Raw genomic sequence first — 27,419 nt, 5'->3', positions numbered from 1 at the left:
CACAACATACAAAACCGTATACATTCTGGGTAGGGTTAGGATTAGGGTTATTTTTCTGTGTGTTATTTTCCACGAGACCAAACGATACATTCTTCAAAAGTAATATAAAACTTTATAATAAAACTTTAAATATTTTCAACAATAAAATCAGAAAGGTTTTGCCAGAATATCAGAAATGGGAAATGCCAAAATAAATGTGCAATAGTCTCTGGACATGCATAACAAAAACTACAACTAACATCAACGTCTCTTTTGAATCTCTTTTTAAGATGATATTTATCTGGGTAAACTTTATGAATGAGTCCAGAGGAAATTTCCTTAACAATTTAGTTAATAATATCCTCAAATATCTGCTCCAAACTGGCCTCATTACAGGATTTCTTACAGGTGCATATTTTGACCAGCTGGTGGCGACGTTACCCCGGTGACGCTCAGATTAACACCACAGAAGAAGAAGAGCCGCTCTGATTGGATGGGAAGTGACGTAAGCCGGAAGTTGCGTTGCAGGGCTACAGTCACGTCGGCTTTTTGGTGGGAAAGTGAGTTATCGTACACGTACATTTAACTTAAAATTAAAAGCAATAATACTCATTTTCTGGTATTTGCTATAATGCCAAAGTAAGCGTATGTGTGTGACGTTCATAACTGTGTGGAAGATTTGTGCATAACAGCGCTTTATCCACTGTGTCTATTGTTTGCTAGCGTGCTATCACGTTAGCCAAGGGGTTTGTTGTTTTTTTGTCGCGACAGTCACATCCATTTAAAGTATATAAATATATATTTTTAAACATTTTTATGACTTATTAGCTCGTTAGTATACCGTTTAGCACAAGGCAAGGCGCCTGGTTGTTTTATTTGACCTCACACAGGCTGATACTCTGGTGTTAAAGCTGTCAGGAGTCCACAACAACATGCCAGAAATCAAACTCAAGCACGTTGTGTCTTGCAGCACCGAGGACACTGTAAGTTCATTTGTCACTTATATTGACTTAGTAATATGCAGACATCTGTTCTATCCGTTTCTCCTTTTGGACTCTTTCCAGCTATTTAGCCAAATGTCAGCCTTCCTTCATTTCCTTCCTTCCTTCCACACATTAAAAATCACTAGGACCAGTACATATTTGTCTTTATTGATCCCCTTTGATTGACACAAGTAGTATAGTGGGGAAAAGTAGCATAGGGATGAAAGTGATAAAATAAAATACTATGTACAGTAAGAAATCTCTTGAGATTATATACATGTGTGCAATGGGATTTACATAGTAAGGACAGCATCAGTTTTTTTTTTAGTTGTAGTGGGAGGTACTGGGAGCTGTGGTGTTGTACAGTCTGATGGCTGATGGTATGAAAGAGCCTCCCAAGCACTTTGAGGCACATGGCTGGATGGGTCTGTGCTCCTGAGCAATCTGTTATTTTATGACTTAGTGTTACACACAACAAACTTTAGCTCACAACTGTCACAAATGTGGTTTTTCGTGTGCATATGCTTTTCAAAATATATCCAATCAGTAACAACCCGTAACATGCAAGTGTACAAAGAGTAGAGTCGATTATAACAAGATTTATTCTGGGTAAATAACACAACAGTAAATCAAAACATAACATTATAACCGGGTCAATACAACCTGTTGTGTTGAGTGACTTTCTGGGTAACATTAACCCAGTATTGGTGCTATATTGACCCAAACTGGATAAGACTTTAACCCAATGATTTTTATTTTATTTTGTGTTGTAATGTCAAAACAGACTCACAAAGCAGACAACCTGTTGAGCTCGGACACCTACAGAAAATGGAAAGCAGCAAGATCTGGGGAGAAGCAGACATCAGTCATTCTGCAGGTATGTTTTGTTTTTTCACCCTCCTAATCACACAAATCATATGTTTCAGTGGTTACACAAAGTGTTGTTTTGACGTGATTTAGTTTATTTGGTTGCATGTGATCCAGTGTTTCCCATAGATTAAGAATTTACTTGTGGTGGTGAACTAGTCACACAAATGTTTATGATTAACAAAGTTACATAGTTCTTTAGAGGAAAATACAAACATTTAAAAAACAGTCAAGCTTCTCTTACTGGTAACATTTTTAGAGCTTTCATCCACATCTTTTACAATCATCAATGGAGTTACAGCCAAATGTAGCCACATTCTGAATGTAGGAACTTTCCTCAGGCATAATACGTTCCTATTAAGAAACTCAAACATGACTTGCGTTTCCATCAGTGGGACCAGGGTCTAAGTTAAACTCCAGGGAGATTGTTTTACCTCCCAAAAAGGCCCTGCATGGGAAGTTACTTTCCAGAGATATAGGAACTTGGGTGGTGGGATTTTCAGGGATGACTGTAGCTCATTGGTCAAACACTTCATTCATAAAATAAGGACATTCTGTAATATTGAATTAGGACCAGTTTAGGACAAGGTGAGGACTTTCTCTTCATTTGATAACACTAAATATAAAGTTAGACTTTGTTGGCGGCTTTCTGACTAGTTTAAAAAGAAAAAGAGAGAGCAAGCTGAGAGCGTGAGAGACAGTGTGGCACTGTACAAGTGAAGATAGTGAGCAGTGGCAGTGAGAACAATGCCAGCCAGTGAGTGACAGAAATGTAACGTTTTATGATTGTGTCATAGCAGTTATGTTCTAAAGCACAAATAAACAACCATCAAACACTTAACAGATGATTTACTGTGAAGACAGATACTATTAGTTTCCTTTTCCTCCTCTGCATTTTTTATTTTCATTCATTCATTAATTACATCCAACTAACACAGTAGTGAATACAAAGACAACAGGACAAATCTGGGTTGTTTTGAATTTGGATTTTATCTACCTGGCCTATGTATGGGGAATGCTAGTGTCTCAGATTTTAGATGCTTACAACATAATGTGTTCATTCATCTTTGTTGCCAGAGTTGTTTTTGCTTGCACTCTTAACAGGATTTTTTAGTCCACTTTTGTATTTTTGTATTTTTTGTATTTACCCACATTTTTGTGTAATCTTAAACTTTGAAAATTCAAAAGAAGGCAAGATGTAATATTGTTGGTCAACATTTTACAGGCATGGTGAACATAATCCAATAGATTTTGTTTATTTATTTCTTTTAATTAACTCAAGAATAAAATTGATGTATATAAAAAAGATATAAGTAAGTTGTACTCATAGTATATTTGTGTTTTATTGTAGTATAATTACAAAATGTTGGCATTTACGTAAGATGCTTCCCACTTCTGCTTTGTAAATATATTTTTGTCCTTTTGGGATCCCCCTTGTCTGAGCAGACCTTCCTCAACTTTGATTTGGTTTTGGTTGAGATTTTATTTCCTCTTTTTGACCACAGCTAAATTTCAGTACAGTTGTATTTTTCTTCATTATTTGGGGATCAGATGGAATCCATTTTTCTGCCTGCAGCTTATTCAGAAAACTGTAGAGTGCTGTAAGTTGTTTGCTGGCTGTTAAGCTTTAAATCTGCATTATTTTGTGTAGGAGAGTGTATTACAATGTTTTGTGTCATTTAGGAACTCAACTCTTCAACATTGCTCTAATCTTTTTTCTCAGTTCGAGAAGGAGGAGCAGGTGCACAGCATCGATATCGGAAATGAAGGATCAGCTTTCATTGAGGTGTTAGTGGGGAATTCCTCAGCTGTCAGAGACCAGGACTATGAGGTAATTTTGCAAACCAAACCAATAGAAATATCTCACTTCCTAGCCATCTTTATTTGTTATTACTCCATATTTTTGACTTAACTCTTCAATCTCTCCCTGTTTGTTTTAGGTTTTGTTGGTTACGTCTTCCTTCATGTCTCCCACGGAGAGCCGAAACGGCACCAACATGAACCGGGTGCGATTCTTTGGGCCCAACCAGCTGCAGAAGAGCACAGCACAGGAGAAGTGGGACAGAGTGAAAATTGTATGCAGCCAGCCATACAGCAAGGTAAGGGCTGCCTGCAAGTAAAAAACTGTGTCCAATATAATAAAAAAATATTACAGCTTTGTGCAAGTCACGCATCCATCTAACTCTTAATCAACATGATCCAAAATTACCAGCAAGTATTTGAAATTGAGATTTTTCACCACTGCAAATTACATGGCATTCAGTTCAGAGGGTTTCTATACAAACTGTGTGTTCAAGTTTCATGGTTGAACCTGTTGAGTAAGTATTGTTTTTGGTTTGGAGCTCCTGTTAACTACTAAACTAATGATAAACTCTGTGAAAAGAATATGAGCACATCTCCATTACTGTTTGTAAAATGAAATATAAGATGAATTTGTTTGTGTGCTTCATAGAATATAGCGTACGGACTGGCCTTTGTCAAATTCCATTCACCGCCTGACAAAAATGATCCTCCTCCAACATCTTCCCCAGTAAGTAGCGCACTCTTGTCTGACTGTCTTTTTTGTCCCTCTTTTTTATTCATTCAAGACCATGAGGATGTTGTTAACACTGACATAATACTTTACTTTGAGAAGAATAATAATAAAATAAGCTAAAATCCTCAAATGTTTAATATTGTCTGAACCATACAAGAATTCGGCCTAAATTGTCTAAAACTTGTAGAGTTATGATTTGATTTAATCACTGAGTTATGATTTAATTTAAACACTGACTGATCAAAAATGAAATAAATCAGACTACGGATCTGACCAGACATTTGGTGCCAACTTGACACTTTTTAGGTTCGATGCCCAGCTCTGTTGTTGATTTGATCAAATATAGATGCATCTATTACTTCTAGTACATAACAAACCAGTTGGAAAAACCTGACAGACCACCAGTAAGCATAATAAAAAGTGTGAGTGTAATAATAGAAGATTTCCTTTTTACTTTCAGTAATGCTTCAGTTAAAATCCAGTGCTGAGACCTGGCACATCATGTCACTACAGAGTGTTTGACAACTTAATCTACTTTTAAACTCTGCCCATTTTTATCATTTTATGACATCATCCATTATGTCTTTATCTTATCTGTAAAAATATCGTTCTACTTTATTATTTGGGTTATTTTATGGTTCTACTGCTTTTGGTTTTACTGGGAAGAATGTGCAGTATCTTGATACATGGCACCTGTGCAATATCCTCTGTGAAAAATCTTTATGGGGCATCTGTGCAATAAATTTGGTATGTGGAGAGGGGTGAAATGTCATGGCTTTTATTGGGGGGGAATGTGCAATATCAGAGTGCAGTGCATTTGTGCAATATCTTGGCATCATGTAATATTCTTGGTGGGTGTGTTCTGGTGTATTCGGATCTGTATGTGGCACTGTATGTCAACTGTAGTTTGGTTGGATGTATTGTGTGCATGTGGAGAGGCTGTGTGCTGCTATGATCTCTCAAATATCCAAGACAAATTTCTCCCAAGGGAGACAATAAAGGCTAATCTAATCTAATCTGATGCAATCTGAAGTAATAAAGAGACGGAGCACTTTGATGTTTATTTTCTTTCAGCACTAAACTTGTCTTTCTTCTCTCTTGTCAGAAACTGACAAAGCTGGGACAGTTCCGGTTAAAAGAGGAGTCTCCATCATCCGGGCCCAGTCTACAACCTGGCAGTCTTTTCTTCAATCGAGACAATGCAACAAAAGCCAGCGCTTCGCTCAAAGGTAAATCCATTTATTTAAATGTATCAGCTGCTGAAGCCCAATTAAAGTCTTTGAGGCCCTCGTAATAATAAAGTGGTAATCACTGAATAATATATTTTTTAAAAACACCAGAGCACTAATTAGGTTTTTATTTAAAGCTTCTTAAGTGTCCCAGGAGACATTACAAGAGGTGATTTCAAGGACATTCTTCATTATTAAACTGTTTTGTGGGAATAATTCTCCTTTGTTCACTAATCAAGCCTCTGCACTTTTTCTTTCTTTAGTGTCTCCTCAGAATGAGAAGTTGAGTTACGCTGCTGCTGCCCTGCAGGCTGGTGGCAGCTCGCATCCATCAGGCCAAGCTTCCTCCAACTCTGCCTCACCACAGGTACTAAACATCACCGTCATCTTCCTCACTTATCAGACAGACAGCCAGCAGTGGTTCCTTTGTTGTATTTTGCTTTATCAAGAGAACAGGAAGGCTGAGAGAAACATGTAGAAGATGACACACTGGCAGAGAGCTTGTTGCCGGATGTGATTTATAGTTATTGAGAAGTTTTAATAGTCTGCAAAATCCTATGAACATTTCTGGCAGAAGATTAAGAAACAATTTAAATTATTGATTTAGAGCCAAATAATCAAGATTTTGCCCTGACCAAGAAATAGTCCGGCACATACCCTCTTAAAACCCTCAAATAGTTGTTTTTAGGGTTGAAATAAAGCTTTGTGGTGCCACATAGATGTGAAATAATCATAGTTTGAATTTTTTTTCTTTGCACATAATTCAGCTTTAGAACTAAACAAATAAGTTATATTATATGGTAATAAGTGAGCCTTAGTGGTTCAGATTTCCTGCCTTACATTTAACAGATATCGATCATCTAACTCTCCACAGGAAAGAGAATAAACAGGTTTCCCAAAACAAAGCACTATTCCTTTTTAAGCTATTACACACTTTCTCATAATCACAGGAATAATAACTCCAGCTTAGGAAAACTAAAAGTTGTCTTCAACATCATTAAAACTGTCGGCATTGTAATAATAAATAAGGGATGTCTTACAATGTCTTCCTTGGATTGAAAATGTTTGGTGTGAGAGGTGCGGAAAATATTAATTTATGAATTATTTGTACCAAAATAAAAGAAATTCCTGAATTCATAGAAAATCTTATGTTCATGATTTTTGTACATTTTGTATGAGAAGGTCTGAAGTTTCTTAGTCTCTTTTTTTATTGAATGGTATTATTAAACATGCAGTGGCTAAACTTGATCAACAGCTTGAAACATTACATTGCTCGGCACAGATGAAACGGCATTGCTGTGACTCTGCTTGAGCTCAGTATGAGTAGGAAAGCAGGAGGGACTGCTCACACAGGCAATTGGCACTCTGGCATTATCAGCTGCATGTCACTTTGACTTGACACTAATATCTATTTGGTTGAGCTCCACCCATGTGTGTCTATGCACAAGAAACAAAGATATCAGCCTGGTTCCAGTGATAAGTTTCCAATTTTGTATTGTCATTGATTTTAAGAAGCTTTCAGAAGACCATAAAAAATATATAAAGTGCAGAATTATTTAAGTGTTGATTGTTTATTCCACTAGTCATCCAACTTTATCTCCCCCAACACACCTATGCTACATATACAGGAACATATTAACTGTTCATCTTGGCTTAAGCATGAAATGGTGCATATTTTTTACTTGCTTACTCTAATTATGTCCTTATAGCCACCAGCAAAGAGGAAATTTGAGTTCAGCAAAGAGCGGCAGTCTGCCCCCGGCCCTCCTCCCTCGAAGAAAACAAGCCCAGCTGTTTCACCTGAGGGCAAAGCTGTGACCCCCAAACACAAACCCAGCCCAGCGAGCACGCCCAGCCCCAGCACCTCAAAAGGTGACACCCACAAAATCACTCTTAACTTCAGAGTGTCAGCGTCTTGCCTCACAGGTGATTTCTTAGCTGAAAACGTCTTTGACTTTGTGATTGATCTCAACAGCCTCACCAGCACAGAGGACTGCTGACAAGAAGAGGGACAGTCAGTCCAAACCTGAACCCAAACCCAAACAGCAGAAAGCCAAACCCCAGAGCGCACAGCAGGTCCCATTCAACCGGTTGTTGGAGGGGGTGGTGTTTGTCCTCAGCGGCTTCCAAAATCCCTTCAGAGGGGAGCTGAGGGAAAAAGCTCTGGATATGGGGGGCAAATATCGACCTGACTGGACACCTGACTCTACACACCTTATGTAAGCCCCTTCCTTTCGTTAACGCTTTCATTTAGGATTTGAACAATTTTTTATAAATCAACTTCAACAAGATCAGATTTTACATTCCAACCAAATCACATGATCGGTGCTGCAAGGAGACACTGTTTACTTAAGTTTATAATAGTTCTCTGGTGGAAAGGCAGCTCAGAAATATCATTCCACAAAGAGAGTTGGGAGAGAAATGGAAAGCAAATACAAAAGAGTTTACATATAAACCAAAAGGGTAATACATGGTGAAACTGCAGCTTGTTGGCAGACTATATGAGTAAACAGAGATCAGGGGAAAGGCAGATCTTTACAGGTTTGTTCAGGGAGAATCATTTTCAGTAGAAGTAAAAAATAAAGATATAATCCTGTTGTACTTTGTTGCTGTCATCAAGTTAGGATATTACATTTGCAAAGTGAGGTGTAGTGTTATTTAACGTTGCAGGACCTCTGACACTTTTATTAAATATTTCAGTTATGACAGCTGTGCGTTACTCAAAATAAATATCACAGTGAGTGCAGGAAATAATTTTGATAAATAACCAAATCACTTACATCAACATGAAGTGCAACGAATGCTGCTTTTGAAATGATTACTCTAATTGTTCCAGAGATGTCCGTCCAAAAGAGATTTTTATTTGTAGTTGATTACAGGATTGTGTAACAGCCCTGTTAGCACTCACAGTCATTTAGTTTGATTGCATCTTGATCTCAGCTATGGGAGAAGACTATTACTATTCTCTTTAGTGATGTAACCATGTGTGTGTCTGTGTGTGTCTGTGTGTGTGTGTGTGTGTGTGTCTGTGTGTGTGTGTGTGTCTCTCTGTCTCTTTTGGCTCATTAATCTCCAGCTGTGCCTTCGCTAACACCCCCAAGTACAGCCAGGTGAAATCAGCAGGGGGCATCATCGTACGGAAGGAATGGGTTATGGACTGCCATAAGAGGAAGCAGAAGATCTCCTACAAGCGGTAAGAGAGAAAATAAAAAAAAAAGAGATTATTTTATAGCAGTAATGGAAAAGTGAAACTGTGTTAGATGCTTGTGTGGAATTCACACCTGTAGAAAGGACTGCACTCCTTGCTTGCTTGGCATTCATTGTCTTGTTAAAGGGCACTTCCGCAGGGTGACAGCCTGGTTTTTAGTGTGTCCAGTGTGTGAATCCACATCTGTTTAATAGTTTCTCTTAAGCCATGTCCGTCCATAGTTTCAATCTGTGCACAGCAGCACTCGCACTGATTGAAGCGTCCAAAAATACACTCCTCACAGCCAGCCATGCCCCCTTGCCACGGAGAACATTGTAACCTTGAGCAACTGATGCCTGCTGTGATCACAAATTCTACCCAGCCAGCGCCAGCAGCTGTCTCATTATATGCCTCATTACACAGGGAGCTTTGGCAACATCAAGGTTTTCTGTCATTGCTCCACATAGATCTGTGTCTATTGAATAATGTAGAGCAGGACGCTGATCTCAGGCAAAGGAAATTAATTGGAGTAATATTGTACTTGTCTCATACTGTATGAGGCTTTACTTTATCATATAAGGAATTCCTTCGTATGTGTTGCTTCCGTAATGACTGTGTCTGGCATGAAGATGAATCAATTTTGGACCAGGCTCCCATACTGCTGGGTTATCCGAGGTTACTGAACTTGTTAATTTCAGGCTTCTGTTGGATTCAGGCAATTCAAATAGAGTCAGTATGGAGAACTGGTTTTGTGGTAGATTTGGCACCAACTGTAAAAGTTTGGATTGTAATAAAACAAATCAATTTATATTGTTTTTTTTAGCAAACAAAGAATCAGAAAAATAGCTGGCCTCAATTGTCAGAAAGTAAAGGCGGTATTGTTTTTCAGACAAATATTGCAAAAATGTTACGTAATGGGTTAGGGGTTTTTTTCTTTCTTTCTCACTGCTGTAAGAGTAATGACATCAAGGAAGAGGAGAACAGTCCACACAGTTCTGTCACAGGAGACTTCAGTGATGGATTTAAAAACATACCTTGTAGTCAGATGAGTGTGTGTCTGCATGGATGATTGACGGTCGCCCCGCCTCTGTAATGTCAAACCCTGCAGATACCTTCAATTAAATTTCTCATCATCTTCCTCCTTTTCACCCTGCTGCCTATTTTTATACAGTCCAACAAGTCCAGTGTGTAGTTGAAATATACTTGCTGGTCTCATAATACTGTACTAAATACTACATATATAATGTACTGAGCTGCAGCTGCATTTTCTAACATTTTGTAAACCAAACAATTAATCAGTTAATCAACAGATTAATCAATTATAATAATTGTTAGTTGCATATGTAACGTAAAGTATTTGGGCTCCACTAGAAGTTAAACTGATTTTATTCCCTTCTTGTTCTTAAATTATATTAAATGAGAAATGTGATTAGGTTCAATTCCGGCTGTGGGCAGGAGGTAGAGCGGTCGTCCTCCAATTGGAAGATTCCTGGTTCGATTCCCGGCTCCTCCAGTCCACATGTCGATGTGTCCTTGGGCAAGACACTTAACCCCAAAATTGCTCCCGTTGCTGTGCCAACGGCGCGTGGATGTGTATGAATGGTTAGATCCCCCTGATGGCAGGTTGGCACCCTGCGTGGTAGCCCCTGCCATCAGTGTATGAATGTGTGTGAAAGGGTAAATGACATGTCATGTAAAGCGCTTTGAGTGGTCGCACAGACTAGAAAGGCGCTATATAAGTACAGTCCATTTACCATTTACCAAAATTCTGACTTCTTATTAATTGGCCCAAATCAATGACATCACCAGCACAACTCTTGTAGGCAAAAATAAGCAGTACAAAAAACTGAAAGTCTCTGCTGATGTTAACAATCAAGATATAATCTGTACTGATTATGACAATAATCCTTAGGTCACAGCCCTGTTTGAGTTACATGTATAGACAGGGATGTCATTAGTCTTCCTTCAGCTAAAATGAGTTATTTGGATGTGACTGTCAGATCATTGTCATACAGTTCCAACAGGACACATCTGGTGATGAGACAGAGCGCACAGAAATCCATTTTTGGTCAATTAGTCTTCAAAGCCAGAAATGAACGCAGTCAGATTTATGTTTTGATGGGATTATTGTGGACAGCCACAGTGTGCATGAGAGAGAGGGAGAGAGAGGGAGAGGGGGAGGGGGAGAGAGAGGGAGAGGGAGAGGGGGAGAGAGAGAGGGAGAGAGAGAGGGAGAGAGAGAGGGAGAGAGAGAGGGAGAGAGGGAGAGAGAGAGAGAGAGAGAGAGAGAGGGAGAGGGAGAGGGAGAGAGGGAGAGGGGGAGAGGGAGAGAGAGAGAGAGAGAGAGAGAGAGAGAGAGAGAGAGAGAGAGAGAGACTCTGATCTTTATAAGATCAGATCCTTTCTCAAGGAGTTCATTGAATTGAGAAGTTCACTACAGCCTGTGTCGTCATTCACGCTCACGCTCGCCTTTCTCAGCCAATATCCGATTGTGCAGATGATCCCTCATCCTTATCACCCCCCCGCCGCCCCCTCCTCTTGATGTCACAATAATCCATTCCCCTGTCCAGCACTGCTATTGTGCAGCTCCACGGAGTGTACAGCTTTGATGATGTACCCTTTATTTAAAAGCTGCATCTGCTATGGGTAATTAAAGGGACCACTTACTTTGATGATGACAAGTACCCAAACAAATACACACACTCACACTCTCAAACTGTTCTCCATCATGCACACAAACACTTTGCCAGCCGATCATTTGGAGACAAATGTACAGCTTCACTAACGTCCTGCCATTCAAGCATACTGTGTGTAGTGTATATATTCATGAGATTGTGACATCAGACAAGCGCCCCAGAATTGCTTTCTTCATAACTATTATCCAATCAGTGAGGATCCAGAGAGAGGCAGGCAGAAAGAGAGGAGAGCAGAAACCACTCGAGCTGCTCTACAACGTCCAATCACAATAGAACAGAATAAGTAAACACATTTCTAATTAAAAGCTGGTCTCTGTCGCAGCATTCTGAGCGGACTTGGGGAAAGAGTCTCAGTGTTGGAGCCAAAATATCAGCACAATCACACAGTAATGAATCTGTTGCACACAAAACTGAATCACATACAAGCCAACATCTAAATGTTCTGCTTTCTATATGTGTTGTGTCTAAAGTAGTAAACAAAACATCAATCATCATTAATGAGCAATGATTGGTGGTTAGTTACTCACTTTGCTTCCTATTTTGCAGAATAACAACATTTAAAATATGGTTTATAACACATTATAATGTCGTTTTTGGCAGATATAAGGATATTCATTTATTAGACAACAACTTCTGTATAACTCCTGAAGTGGGAGGCTAGTGGTGAAATAATGAATCATTTTAATATATTAATAAACAATTAAAAAGGTCTTATAGGTTCTTATAACTTAATGTTTTATGTACTACTACTGCTATCATTTATTTATCTATTTTTCAAAGATTTTTTAGTGTTTTTTTATCTTCTAAGTAATCACCTAACCCAAATCCTGCACATTTCCAGGTCAATATTTACACTAATCTGTCACAGTGAAGATAAGAGCTGATATGAGATCACTGTTTTACAGTATTTAATCACACATTGAATAATTTTGTGCATAAAGGTCAGACAAGATAAAAAGCAATTTAAAGATGTCACAGTGTGTGATGGATGGTTTTCAGTTTTTTTTTTTTTTGTTGTAATTTCCAAGATTAATCCAAAAAAGGAATCAATACATTGATCAATAAAGAAAACCGCTAATTAGTCGTGGCCTAGAGTAGTCAGCATACATAATGTTGTGTTGTCCCACATGGAAAAAATGCCATAAAATGTCTGCTTGAGTTGTAAATAGTAGAACGGTAGATTTTATCACTTAAAGGTTATTTTCTCAGCATCTTTTTGCATTACAGTGAAACATTTTGTTCACACCTTTTCTGTCTTCCTCCAGGTATTTGATGGATGGAGCAGAGTCGAGCTCAGAGAGCGAAATGGAGGTGGACGACCAGAGCGAAGAGGAAACGAACACCAAGGTACATTTGTTTTCTAAAGGCATACTATTCAGTATATGTTAGTTGGTGTTCGTAAACACAACATTCAAAGGTGGCAGAGAGATAATTGAGAGGAAAATCATTTTTCCAGTTTGCAGCCTGTCAGCTTTGATCGCTCTGTTCATGCTATGATTGCTCTTCTTGTAGACTCCACAGAAGCAGGAGAGACAAGTCACCCCCAAAAAGACACCAGAAAAGAGGAATGAAGATGATGAGTATGGCGGCTCTACTGATGTTGATGAACCAGGTTTGTATTAAATATAGTTTAATAGAAAACAATTAACTGAAGTTTGGTTTAAGATACAGCCAACAATATTAAATCAACACTCCATGACACCATAGTTCTCTTATTTATTAGTGTACTAAACAAACTGGATTGGACAAATTCATCGTAGCATGGATTCAACAAGGTGCTGGAATCATTTCTTAGAGATTCTGGTCCATGTTGATGTGATAAGTTGCTGCTTATTTGTCAGCTGCACATTCACGCTGCAGATCTCCTTCTCCACCACATCTCAAAAGTGCTGTTTTAGATTAAGAGCTGGTGACTGGACACCACTGAAGTCTGCAGGCTTGTGGAACAAACTCAAGTTAACGTGCACTTTGTGACATAGCACATTATCCCTTTGGAAGTAGCCTTTGAAAGATGGGTAGACTGTAAATTTAAAGGAGTGCACATTATCAGCAACAATACTCACGCAGGCTGTGACATTTAAAAAATGCTCAATTGGTAATAAGGGGCCTAATGGGCTCCAATTAAATATTCCCAAAGACATTACCCCACCACCACCTGAACTGTTGACTCATAGCTCCATGGATTTATGTTATTTCATGACTCAACCATCTGCATATTGCAGCAGATTGAGATTTGTCAGACCAAACACAGTTTTGTCGAATCTTTTACTGTCACCTCAGTTTCCTGTTTGTAGCTGACAGAGGTCTTGAGCTGTCAGCTTGAACCAGTGTTGTCTTTTGCCTCTGAAATATCTCTTTAACAGGGCATTTCAGTCACAGACCTGCTGATCACTGGGTGTTTTTTGGTTGTTGTTGTTTTTTTTTTCACCATTCTCTGTAAACTCTGGAGACTGTTGTGCGTGAAAATCCTGGCAGATTCTCCGTGTCTGGCACCAAGAATCATTCCACGGTCAAATTCACTTAGATCAGATTTGTCTTCCCTGTTGTGATGCTTGATCTGAACAACAACAACACCTCTTGAGCATCTCTGCATGCTTTAATGTATTCAGTAGCTGATACTTGATTGGCAGATTAGAGGTTTACATTAACCAGCAGGTGGTCAGGTGTACACAGGTGTGTCTTTCAATTGAGTTATAGCCCAAGTCCACCTGAGACAGGCAGCAAACATGGTGAAATGATAGGGGAAGAAATGGGCAGTCGAGTATATAAAATGGAGGGATGACAGCTAATATCAAAGATGCACTTTGAGTTAGAGAGAGGATAAAGTGCAACATGTCAAAGGTTACAAACAACTGGTCTAAGTTGTGTTGGGAATCTTGTTTATTTCTGTGCATTTTCACATTAAAGTGAGCTCGAACTTAAAAGTAACACTTTGGGTTATGTACGGCAAAGGCTGGTATAGAAATAATAGCCAAAGGTAGGATACGGTCTCTACAAACAAAAGCCAGTTCCAGGGAAGACGAGTAGAAAGGGGGAGGACAGAAAAGTACTGAGCCTGCAGTGAGGAACACTGGCAATAAATATACAATTTATACATAAAATTTGTAAATTTCCACAGAATCATCTCTATTAATAATGCTGCCCCTACTCATCACTCCCCAAAGAGTAAAGATTTAGTTGATCTGCTCACTTTTCATCTAGGTCCATTGGTAGGCCTCAGCTGTACTTTGTATTAAGTGCTAATTGGTAATTACTAGCACACTAAGCCAAGATGATGATGGCAAATATAACAAATATTATACCTGCTAAACATTAGCAATATAATATTCTCATTTTAGCTTTTATCTCAAATCACTGATGTACTAAGTGCAGCCTCATACAGTTACTAGTGTGGCTGTAAGCTCTTTTACAGTGCAGGTTTTCTTCAAATCATCAACTTAGGCATATGATCATATCATCGTAAGAAAGATCAATTTAACGTTGCCAACTGTAATACATCAAACAACTAGACAAATTCTTACAAAAACATCATAGAGACAACTTATTTCTTTTGATGGTTCCTCTTTTATATGAGTGTGGGAATCAAGGCTTCACATTTTTCTTTCTCTGTTGACTCAATTTACATATTGAAACACTTTACCTCTTCACTGCCTCAGAGTTACCTACCCACAAAATGCAATGAGAGTAAATTAGAAGAGACAAGAGAACACCATTTCTCATTCCTCTAACCAAATGGCTTTAAATTGAGTAAAGAATATCTGATCATTAAAATCGAGTAAATATGTTGGCTATATATCTATATATATTTATGTAGAGATATATTGTGTGTGTTATAAACATCGAAAAGGCCATGACTCATAGAAAGTGATTCATTGCAATTGGCTCAAATGACAGGATAGGGAGTGAGGGTAGCACTGGAGCTGAAGAGGACTGAATGAATTGAGAGGGGCAAGTGGATGATGTGAGAGCCCAGGGATTAGACAAAAGGAATCACCTTTTATGAAGCACTTGGAAATGGATGAGTTTTCAACGCCAGCGAGAAAAGGACAAGGGAACAGCGTACTGTAGCTGCTGTATGAGGGAGAAGGAAGAATGGAGGCAAGATATAATCATTGTGAAGGGACTTGTGCATGATTCTCATTTCTATGTTAATGTGAGGCCAGGAGTAAAGTGCCGGGGTGCATTAGTGAGGTGACACAACAGACACTGACCTACCAAACATATACTGGGAGACGGCATCTTAATTATTGCTACTTCTCTTCTCACCTTCTCAACAGCTCAGGATTGCATGATAATAGAAAGTGTCAGCAACAAGGTTACATCCTTTGAACTGCTCATATGTTTCATAGAGATGTGGGTTCACCTGGTATTTCTGTCAGCCCAGCATGCATGATGAAAGTGAAGATTCAAGGTGTTTTTTTGGAGAGAATATGATCAAACAAGCAAGATTAAACTCTTAAACCAGAAATTCCAGTCACTTAATTAGTTTTAAGATGAGAGCTAAAGTGTGTGTCATTAGTGAACTGATATTTTCCTCACTAAATATTTTTATAATTTCCTTGTTCGTCTGTCAATGTCAGAATAACGCTCCACAATTCATACACGACATACACTTCCTGCAAGGCTTTTTCTTTTCTTTTTTTTGTAATTGTTGAAATAAGCTGCACCTGTTTGTTTTCACTGGTACATTCTGTATTGATGAATAAACACTTCATTTCACAGGAGGTGACGATGATGAATCTGCTTTAGACACAGAAGATGAGCTGCAGAGGTAAACAGAACAAATGATGTCACTGGCGCTGTCGGTAATATTGGTTGTTGTGGTCATTCACTACATCTCCTTTCTCTTGTCATTCCTGTCGTACAATGAGAACGAATCAATCCTTAAATTAGAATTCCTACTTTGCCTCAAAATGACGTTTGATGATTGAGAACACTCTACCTTTACTAGTCTGTCCTGAACCAGTTTTTCCTAATAAGGTCATCCCTGAGAACGCTCTCTGATAAAAGAGACTACTTTGGAAATCATCTCTGAATTGCAGCCATATTTGTCTGTAAGAAAGTTTTATTCATATAGAAATATGGAACTAAGAACTGACAATTGTGTTAAGGATATGGCTATTTTCTATATTTTTCTTATTGTTAACAAATCTCATGTGCAGAGTATCATTCCACTTAACTATTGTGTGTATACAAAGCCTCATATATCTTATTCTTCTGTACCGAAAAACGTCCATTGTTCTCCAAGAACTATTAAAAACACGTCAATGAGCCACACCTCTCTACTGGGCGACATGTTTGTGGTTTGTTTAAAAACGGCTCCAAAGGCTAGTAACAGCGATCCTGCTTTCAGTCTCAGAGAGGTAGTTTCATGGAAGACGCCACTGTGCATTCATGTTAACAGAGCTTTGCTAGCTTGTTGTGCTTCATATCACAACCTCTTGACTTTGTGCTGAAGTCCTTTGAGAAATTAAAAATGGAATACAAAGTCAAGAGGTTGTGATATATGTAGCACAACATGCGTCATACAAGGAACCACTCTCTGGAGATTGAAGTCATGATTGCTGTTATTAGTCTTTGAGGCCGTTTCTAAACAACCTAACGTGCCCATCCTCTTATGACGAAAGAAAAACGGGGAGGGCTACGGCACAGAGGAATAAGATATACCCGGCTAGTGATACATGCTACTTTTGTGCTTTCACTCATCAATGTTTTTATATTAACAACAGATGACTCTTCTGTACTGTGGGAGGTGTCTAAACCTAATAATTACCAGACTCTGCAGTTCCTTTCAGCTCTACAGAGCGTGTTAGCATTTTTCATCTCATTGGTTTGGTTAAACAGCTCTTAATTATGTTCATTCACAGCTTTCATACTTTTTCAAAAAAATCTTTAAAAAAAAAGCACCAGACTGACTGAAGTTATCGACTAGCTTATGAACATAGTGCAGCATTTAGCAGCTAAAGAGACAAATATTTGCCTCAAGTGTTTGTGGAGAGCAAAGAGAAGAAGAAGGAGAGTCAATATTGGACTAAGATTCATCAGTTGGACACAAACATGACTGGAAATGAGTCCTAATGTTCTTCTGTGTCTGCTGGTTGTGTGAATAGAAACAGTTTCCCAACACACTCAGCTGTATGAGGGGATCATTAATAATCAATGATGTGTTTACAGTTTGTTTTGCCGTCTCCAAGTGAAGTTAATACATTAATGCAGGTTTAAGTAGTTTGTAATATAAACTGTAGAAGTAGATGATCACACACTGTGAGGCATTTGGGAATATTTTGCAAAAGTTCATATTTTATTAATTTATTAAGTCACAAGTTCTATAAATAAATAAAAATAATTAGGTTATTTTGATGCTTTAGCAAAACGATTCCCTGTTGATTTTTTTCAGTGGCAAAATGAGTCATTCACACGGATGCATAGATGATTTAATAACATACTCCTAATGAGTATTGACACAAGCCTCTGATGTATGATTTGTTTTGTTGGTTTACGATCTTCATGTAACAACAACTACATAGTCATTGTTTGCACTTAATACTTGTAGCTGATGCCATGCATAGTGCTTTCCCATAGTGCAACAATAGGCAAGTCTTCCTTTGACAAAGATTCATTATTTCCACAGAAAGGAGATCTGTAAGTTTATTTCTGATCACCATTAAAAGGAGTCAAGCAGGGAGGTTTCTTCTTTTAAGAGGCAGGCATGAAGATCTCTGTACCATAAAAGATATAATGAATTCCTTCAAGACACCTTCTCTGAACTTGTGATAGGGTGGAGAATGAGAGCAGACAGAAGAAAACAGCAGTACAGAGGAAGGTGGTGAAAAAGGAGGAGGATCCATATGGGGGGTCAACAGATGAAAACACAGACGCTGAGGCTGAAGAGGATCATCCCATCCCTGAGCTACCAAGTACGTCTGTCTCTTTGTTCTTATCTGTGTGTCCTCCTGTCTCTTCCTTCTGTTTCTGTCGCCGTCACAGGAACAGGTAGCTCCCCTCCATGTCGGACATCGCACACACTGAAAAAAAGTAATTGGATTGTATTCTGCCTTTCAGGAATGCCACACACACACTCATGCAAAGCTCAAAGTGTGTGCTGTGTTTCTCTGTCTGCTTTGATGTATTTCTCTTCTATCACAGAGTGCCTATAATTGCTACCACTACAAATTGTGTAATCATCAATTGCACTTGTCTTCTTTCTCTTCCCGTTTTCTCATTTCTTCCAGACTTCCTGAACGGAAAGCACTTTTTCCTGTATGGTAAATTCCCTAACAATGAGAGGCGCCTACTGTTGCGGTACATTATTGCCTTTAATGGGTAAGACCAACTTAACAGTCCTAGAAATAACACTACAGCTTCAACTGGTCACGAGAATCTATTGTGAAAAAAAAAAAAGCATGAAAAGTGAATCTGTGCAATTCAAACTGTAAAATACACTGTTGTCTCTACTTCAGAGTGATGGAGGAGTACATGACAGAGAAGGTGCAGTTTGTGGTGACCAGCGAAGGGTGGCATGACTCATTTGAAGACGTAAGTTGGCATCTCTTGTTTCATCAACATTACTCAGGCAGCCAAAGACAAATAATGATGTCTAACAACAAGCTTTAAAGGATAATTCCCATTTTAATTTACCGTTCTAGCATAAAATATGATCATTTACTCACCCAGACAACTTTGGTGTCATTTGGAGTCGTTCAGACGAAATTAGCTCCAGTGGAGCGCCGCGTATATCTGTATAATGGGAATACATGGGGCACCGAAGCGCAGCCTCTATATAACACATTATCTGCCGTGAAACTAGTTCATTTCACCAATATTTAGTTATGATACGTTAGTGCTATTCCCCTCCGAGCACATGGTGGCATGTGAGGCCAGGAGATACGCGTCAATAAACGTCTGTATCACAACAGACGTTTATGGAGGATTTCCGTTCAATGATAAACCAGGCTGTGGTAGAGACGTTAGGAAATGACATCATCCAGATCAGAGGTTAGTAGGTCAACATACAGACCCCGGATGTTGATAACATGCCACCACGGGCTCGCATGTACTCGCATTATACGGATATACGCGGTGCTCCACTGGTGCTAATTTCGTCCGAACGACTCCAAATGACACCAAAGTTGTCTGGATGAGTAAATGATCGTATTTTATGCTAGAAATAAGGTCCAGGTTGTAAAAAACGGTAATTATCCTTTAAAAGAGTGAGGTTTTGGTTTTTTTGCGCATGTGAAAGGTTATGGCTTCGGGACAGTTTGTGTTTCTCACTTATAGCAAGTGTACAGGTCAATCCAAACACTACCAGCAGTTGGATGACTTAGACATTTTCTTTTTATTAGTAAGCTATGATATCATTTTGCAAAGTTTAATTGAATAAAAGCAATGAAGCAAATTGGAAACCTGAGCACTTCCAATGGAAATGCAACAGTTTTGGGACCAAGTGGCTTTCGAGTATTTTAAATTGTGGGTCAGAATTAGTTTTCAAATATTTTTAGCATCTGAATTAGTAGTTTTGGTTTCAGTTTTATGTGACTCAGCACATCTTGATTACTTCTGCCTCACTGTCACTCTCATTTTCATCACAGGCGCTGATGGAGAACAGCAATCTGAACTTTGTTAAACCCTCCTGGATTTACGCCATCAATGAGCGACAGAAGATGCTGCCCTATCAACCCTATACTGTCGTCCCCTGAACAATAGACCGCATTGACACAAACTTGACATTCTTACAAAGAAACAATAGGTAAAGCCATAGACATGTTTTTTTCAGATTCACCACTTCACTAACAAGAAGCAATAACTCAGTTATATTATGTTGACTTTAGACTTGCTATTCATGAAATGTCTTCAGTCCTTCTTATTTTCACTACAGATGTTCTCTCCTTTTGGCCAAGCTAGAGAAACAATTTAAATGGTGTCTGTTAAAGTTAGGATTAGGTTTGGATTTATGATTAGCTTTTTACCAGAAGGTTCTTAGTCCTAGCTTGGCCTCAAAGAAACATCTTCATCAGTGTGCCGTTCAGCCACTTTGGCCTTCTGAATGAAGAACACACTCTCTCTGATTCAAGACTTCATTTGAATTTCTCGGTTTCTACGCTGCAGTTTGCTGCCGCTCACCTCAGCTACCTCAGGCTCTGTCTGGAAATGACTTATCACCATGTCCTGACTGCCAGTGGCGCTGATAAGACTCTGACTTGTGTAAGCAGGCAAATTTTTATGAGACCAGCCCAAAAATCAGGTGAAAAAGTGCCAGTTATTTTATGGCTGCAGCCACCACCAATTTGAAAAATCAGGACAGCTTAATTCTAGGAATGAAAGCAAAAACAGCTTTTTTTTTTCTTCTTTTTATTTTATTAACTGCTGTGAGTGATAAAGTAATAGATTTATGTGTGTTGTTAAAGTTTGATAAATCTGAGTTTGATATTTCATTTTATTCATGTCTGTGGAATAAATATTGCGAGAGATGAACTGGCTCGACAAATAAGAGGATGTAAAACAGACAACAGTGCTTTTTGTCACCTATTTAAGTCATGAAGAAGAGCTGTCAGGCTTTTCGTCTGTTTTGTACGTTCGCTTGTGAAAAGCAGCTTGTTTAAGTCTATTTCTTAAACTTTTTTTCTTACAGTACTTAATTATTTTGTCCAAATAAAAAAAAGAGATTTTTAATGTTTTTTTCATTTTTATTCATAAAGCTCTCTGTGTACACTGCTGCCCTCATCCCTTCCTATACCTCTCTGTGTTTGCAGCCTGAGAGGCACTCATCCTTTTCATTCCTTCTTCATCTCTAGCCCTCTCTCTGTCTTATTTACTTCTGCTTTGCACCCTGGAGCCACTGAGTCCTCTGCTCTTCAGTCAAGGGGATTAGGAAGATGGAATGTGGATGTTAGACAGGGAGGGGGGCGGGGGGGTTATAGGGGCAGGAAAGATGAAAAGGTTTGGATTCTCAGCAAGGATGCATTAGTAGCCAAGCATTGGATGGAGTCATTGTATTTTCTGTTACAAGTCATGTTAGTCATGCTTCCTGCAACCTAGTATCAGATACTGATTTGCTTTTTGTAAACGAGAGAGCAAGGTTAAATGCATTTAGCTCTGAAGGCAGGAAAATTTACAGCAGATAACGCTATCATCCTGATACAATGTCATATTTCATTTCAATGCATATCTGTCCTCAAGATGGGCTACATCTTAAATTGTCTCATTTGAAACCCTGGTTTTGTTCAAACAGCAGAGTTTCCACTTAAGTCTTGTCACCTCGATCTCTTGCAGTCAGATTTATTCTTTGCTTTTAGCATTTTTATGTCTTCAGTGAATCTTGACAGTGACCTTGCCTGACAGTGACCTTCTTGCTAACATAGCCAAACAGTGTTTGGTGAGGTTTAATCCTCACTGGAACACAGTCAGTGTGTCTGAATATGTCTCTTTAATTATTCCAAGATTTCAGTCATATATTCTTGGCCATCCCACAGCACTGATTTGGACGATGTCAATACTTTTTTGTTTTATGTTTGAATGGAAGAAGTTTGGCTCTTTGAAAATGTAAAAAAACCAACAACCCGCAAACAACAAAATGAAATGCTATTTGCAATGAACATATTTTGGTATATTTATAAAGCATTACCAAACTGTATCAGAGCATTAATATCAGACAAGATGTTTACATTTTAAAAATATACTCATTGCTGAATATGAGAGTAACCTCTGTTAGGAAATTAATCTAACTTTATTTTCCCTAAAACTGTTCTTCATCAGTATGCTGAGAGGCAGTGAACTGGATTTATAGACTGAACACAATGGAACCATGTCGATTTAATGAGATTATATATTACCCTTGTCTATGTGACCAGCAAAAAAAGCTCAATGTGCAGTGTCATTAGTAGATGGACAATAGCAGCCTTGATAAATTAATAAATATAGATATAACTCAGATAGTAACAATAAGCAATTGACAGTATAAATGTGGTTCAAAAGTGCAATCAGGCAGTTCAAAGTGCAAACTGCAAGTTTTAAGGGTGACCAGCAAGGTTAAAGGTTAAGTTTGCTGCTCAAAGAATTTTGGGAGCTAGCATTGACATGGAAAAGTATGTGTAGCAATAATAGATGATACGATGAAGGTTTGGAAGGTTGCTGCTGGAGCATGAGGAGATTAAATCATGCCAGCTTTATATTATTATGTTTTTATACTAAAGTTATTTATCTCCTACTGGCCCTTTTTGCAGCCTTTCAGTTCAGCCTCTGTCTCTTAACAGGCAGTCTTAGCTCAGTCTCTTTAAGGCCTTCAGCCTGATGAACCCACTCTGCTCTGATTGGCCAGCTTTTCAGAGAGGGACAGCAGTATCAGAGTTGTGTGAAGTTACTGCCAATGCAAACTCAACATTTCCTGCTTCACTGCTTCATCTTAAATGCTTGATGAAATAGTGGAAGACTTTTATTTTGAAGAATTTACAGGACATTAAATGTGTTCCTTAGTGAATTAGCAGAGCTAACAATATACTGATAAGTTAGAAAAACTGAAGGAAGGATTGGCACAAGTGAAAACAACCACAGTGATGATGATGATGCTTGATGCAGACAAACAACTTATTTTACTCTGCCTGCGGTGCAAACATAGACTGTATGGGTGCAAAGCAAGAACACTCACAGTGCCAGCTTGATGCTGGAGCAGATAGAGAAATGTGTCACCTGCTGACTCCAGCTCAAGCTGAAAGAAACGTTTGAAAACCAAGCATTCAGATCCCCTGTAGCATGTGCTTCTTGCTCACAGGTAGACTTCTACACATATTTACCTATTTGACACTTTTGCTATGTTTAATATGAACATCTGACATTATAGGCTATATGACTGAACAAAGAAAAGCGCAACAGGTCCCCTCCTACATTAGCCTTGCAGCAGGAGCCCCGCCACTGTTATTGGTTTGTAAGCAGTTTCGAAAAGGAGTCAAAAGAGAGATGGACAACACAGAACGCCGGAAGCCATGCCAAGTGCAATGACTGCTGTGAGACATGGATTGACATTTGGTTAATTTACTGTGATGTGTGAATATTCATGAGGAATGTCTTCACTGACCATGTTGGTCCATGCGCCATGCACTCAAGGCGCAGCAGGTGCAGCTGCCCCCCGCAGACCTCACATGCAAATGCATGAATGAATGGAAGAAGGTCTTCAGGCCTGATGGGATCCCACACTGAGAGGCGTCGCCTGCAGCTGTTTAAAAGGTGAGCAGTGATTTAAAACAAACTGTAGCTCTAGGTGGTGTTGCAGAGTGCGTTTAGCTGTGGACAGTTCAGCTGTGGAATAAATTAACAACAATGCTCAAGCTTGTTAAATTGTGCAATTTTGGTGAAATTATTGTTTTTGTTAATTAAGTCCTGTCTATAAAAACTGGCTGTGATGCTCTCTGACGCAAACATCGAGTCAAACCTTTTTTTAAATGAGCACATTTGTAATGTAATGTTGTATTTAAGCACGGGTTGGTTTTTTAGTATTATCCTACTATGAAGGGTTCCTTTGTCATATAGTGGACTTGGCATGTTTCTCCTGTGTGATTTCCAACCAAGTCCGTGAAAACTGAATATCTGTTGTTCTGGCTACGAGGCTGTCTCGACAGCTCTGATTATTTTTCCTACAGTGTACTGAAACTGCACGTGAAACCCCCTCTTCCTCCTCCTCTTCCTCCTCCTCCTCTCCTCTCTTCTAACTATTCCCATCGTCGTCCTCCGCGCTTCATCTGTCAGACTCCCGCCGCGCTGACTCGGCCTCTGCAGCCGAGCAGCGACGCACCGGAGGAGGGGAACTATATGACTGAGGAGCGGCGTGTGGACTGACACTCGCTGAGGTCAAGGTGGGTGGCTCGGCTATAAATTGTTGGATGAGATGCTGCAGCCTCAACGCCAATCTCTCCCCGGTGTTTCTGAGAGAGGAGCGGACCTGGATGTGAGCAGCTCTGCCAGGAGAGGGTAAGTGATTTAAAAGCTTTAAAGTGGCTGAAAAACAGATTTTTACTGCTAAGAAGGGTTTAGATAAATTCTTATTACTGTGACTTTGTGATGCATGGGTTGACAACTTTCAGTCCTAAACAAAAAAAAAAAGAGACTCTATAAATGTGATTCTTAAGTGACAACTTGAAACATGTGTTTTTCGCGAATGTAATTGTAATGGATACAAGTCTTAAATACTGCAACTGTGATTACTTTTATTAACGATTAATCTGTCGATTATAGGGATTAATCAAATGTGAGAAAATAGTCAAAATGTTATCATTTTCCAGACATAAAGTTGACCTCCTCAAATGCCTTGTCCGATCTGCAGCCCAGAAACCAAAAAATAGACTATTCAATTTACTGTCACATATGAAAAAGAAAATAATTTAATCATCACATTATGTTGGAACCAACTAGCAAAGGTTTGACATTGTTGCTTTAAAAAAAAGCCATTAATGATTATTTAATTGCTAAAACGGCTGGCGTTTAAGTTTCTGTCACTAATGGATTAATTGACTAAATGTTGCAGCTCTAATACTGAGCACTGAACAACAGGTTCAGTTACAGGTTTATTGTGACAACAGGAACCTCAAAATGAAATTCTTAAGGCGCTCTTAATAAAACAAACAAAACAAGAAACAGCAGATCCAAACATACAGTGTAAAACAGACATAGTGGGTCTAAGGCTCAATGTATTCATGTATAAACACAGTGTCCATCCCATCCTAATGCTGGTTAACAGAAATAAATGCATTTGAACTACAGGACTCTTTAAATGGTAGTGTGGACCAAAAAACTACATTTTACAAAAATATGTAATAGACTTTAGTACAATATTGTCCAATGTGAGTAGTGTGCTTTATTTGTCTGCCCAAATATGTTCACTGAATATGATTAGGACCCATGAATCAAAGTGGTAACTGTCATTACCTCTTTCACATAGGGGTCCTATAAAGTATACATTTCACCTTTGTCTGGTTATGTTTGTGTGGAGATAGTCCAGAAACCCCCTTTGCACAAACATTCATATTATACTATTTTAACAATTTTCCATATTATGTTTTTATTTTGAGATGGTGTGCATTGCATAGTTGTCCACTGAAGATTCAGAGTAATGATGCCTTGATAAAATGATAAAACCACCTTGCATCAGTTTGGACTGAGTACACAGATATATTACCTTTTACCCTCTGGTGGCCAAAAGGCTCTGAATTGCCATCACCAGTTTGGACGCTTTCTCTCAAGTTAAAGGAAAAATGTCTGAAATATAGAATCTAAAAGGACAAGGTAAACATATTTGGCACTGATACTCATGTTTTACTTTGTAGAAGCAGTCAGCCTGGCTTTTTAACGTTTATACCATCTGTATCCTGACCAACATTCTTACTGAAACTAATAATTCTTGATATTCGTCCAGTGCCAAATATGATGAATCAAACTGTCTTTTGAAGCAACATTGGAACACTTTCACCTCAACAGCTAGTGTGTGATAGTGTGTTGGTTCAACTTGACTTTAATGTCAAAGCTGCACACATCAGGCACACATCATTTGAAGCTAACTCCCAAAAGCTACAGTCTCTCATTTTAAATAAAAGATGGATAAGATGCAAAATTGCTTCTTGAATAAAATGTGTGCAGTGTGTGTGTGTGTGTGTGTGCTTGGTTTTGGAGCACCAACCCCAAGGGTTGAGATCTCCTCATGTGAGTGAATGTTTGACGTGATTCTGTCTCTATTTTGTTAATCAATCAATGAGATATTGGATCCTCACTCCCTCATTTAATCTCTCTGATCATTTTTTGTCAGGTTACTTATTACAGGAGTGATTAAGCTCCTCTTCTATTGATAACTGTTTGTCTCAATAGCTTGCCTGCACTTTTCCTTTATAGTTGTAACACCTTTTCTTCACTCAGTTCTGTGATGAGATCATTTGACTTGTGTTTTTATCCTTCTTTTTCACTAACACTAGAAGACATGCACCGTGGGTGTAGTATAAGATGTCATTTCATCATAATTGGTGCCATTGCTCTGCACAGGTTGCTAATCGAGTGTACATTACCATATGGGGAATGTGCAGTTTTAGAGCAGCGTATCTCAGGTGTACCTCTGAATATCTGTAGTTGCTCGAAATAACAGTTGAAAGGAAACAATGATGTCTTTCATTGCTTGATTGATTCCTCAAAGAAAAACAAAGATTACGCCACTGATATATTGATATATTGATATATTGCATTGATATAGTATAACTAAATACGTCGCCTTGAAGTTCTGTTACCAAAAGTGGATTGTGCTTGTTAAAAAAACAGTAAAGAAATGGATCATGAGGAGTTCTGGGAGAGATTGAGTGAAGAAATGATGTTGAGAAGTGTGAGACAACTGTGAATATTTTCTGCCCTGAACTCAGCAGAATGCTTATTATGCTGCAGCCGAACATCCACATCATTCCCAGTGGCTGCAACTCATTCCTGCCTCTCAGTAAAAGGAATGAAAGATTTATTGCAGGCCAGCTCATAGCCTTAACAGAACTGGGGTAAAACACTGAAGGAGTCTTCTCTGTTTCTTTTTTTTTGGGGGGGAGGGGGGTGTGTTCTCTGGTGTTGGGGGCAGACAAGGCCAACAATGTAATAGACCTGTCAAGTGTCTCCAGAGAGGAGCTACAGAGGAGGAGAAACAGGAGATTAAACAGGAGAAGGAGATAAGAAGAGAGGATAGAGGGACATCAGCCAGTGGAGGTTATTGAAGGGAGATTAAGAACAGAATCTGTGGATGACACTTGAAAAAAGGGCATCAGACGACACAAGGCTGGAGAAGCGTGGAGACATTGGTAGAGGAAAATGAAATCAAAACAACAAACTATAGAGTAATTACACAGTGCAAAAAGAAATTACAGTTTTGAAGTGAAAATAATAAATTGTTACTTTTTTCACATTTAAAAAGCACAAAGCAGGGGTTTGATATCA

General features: G+C 38.8%; 1 protein-coding gene across 1 annotated transcript; it reads left to right on the top strand.

Annotated features, from left to right (window-relative positions):
- The first annotated feature begins 508 nt into the window (after positions 1–508).
- On the top strand, positions 509–21,142 carry xrcc1 (X-ray repair complementing defective repair in Chinese hamster cells 1). Its single transcript, XM_053326691.1, has 17 exons — positions 509–962; positions 1,747–1,839; positions 3,553–3,660; positions 3,770–3,928; positions 4,282–4,359; positions 5,471–5,594; positions 5,858–5,961; positions 7,304–7,466; positions 7,570–7,813; positions 8,671–8,787; positions 12,743–12,824; positions 12,990–13,089; positions 16,200–16,248; positions 18,255–18,394; positions 18,710–18,800; positions 18,938–19,013; positions 20,069–21,142. The coding sequence occupies exons 1-17, from the start codon at positions 912–914 to the stop codon at positions 20,174–20,176; spliced, it is 1,887 nt and encodes a 628-aa protein (XP_053182666.1). The 5' UTR covers positions 509–911; the 3' UTR covers positions 20,177–21,142.
- Positions 21,143–27,419: the final 6,277 nt, after the last annotated feature.

This window comes from Scomber japonicus, chromosome 10 (assembly GCF_027409825.1).
Source record: "Scomber japonicus isolate fScoJap1 chromosome 10, fScoJap1.pri, whole genome shotgun sequence".
Taxonomy (NCBI): domain Eukaryota; kingdom Metazoa; phylum Chordata; class Actinopteri; order Scombriformes; family Scombridae; genus Scomber; species Scomber japonicus.
Note: the sequence above shows the minus strand (reverse complement) of the source record. Positions and strands in the feature narration are given on the sequence as shown.

Coding starts and splice junctions, on each gene's coding strand:
- xrcc1 (XM_053326691.1), top strand. CDS start 912: ATGCCAGAAATCAAACTCAAGCACGTTGTGTCTTGCAGCACCGAGGAC. Junction 963..1,746: donor CTTGCAGCACCGAGGACACT/GTAAGTTCATTT, acceptor ATGTCAAAACAG/ACTCACAAAGCAGACAACCT. Junction 13,090..16,199: donor TACTGATGTTGATGAACCAG/GTTTGTATTAAA, acceptor TTCATTTCACAG/GAGGTGACGATGATGAATCT.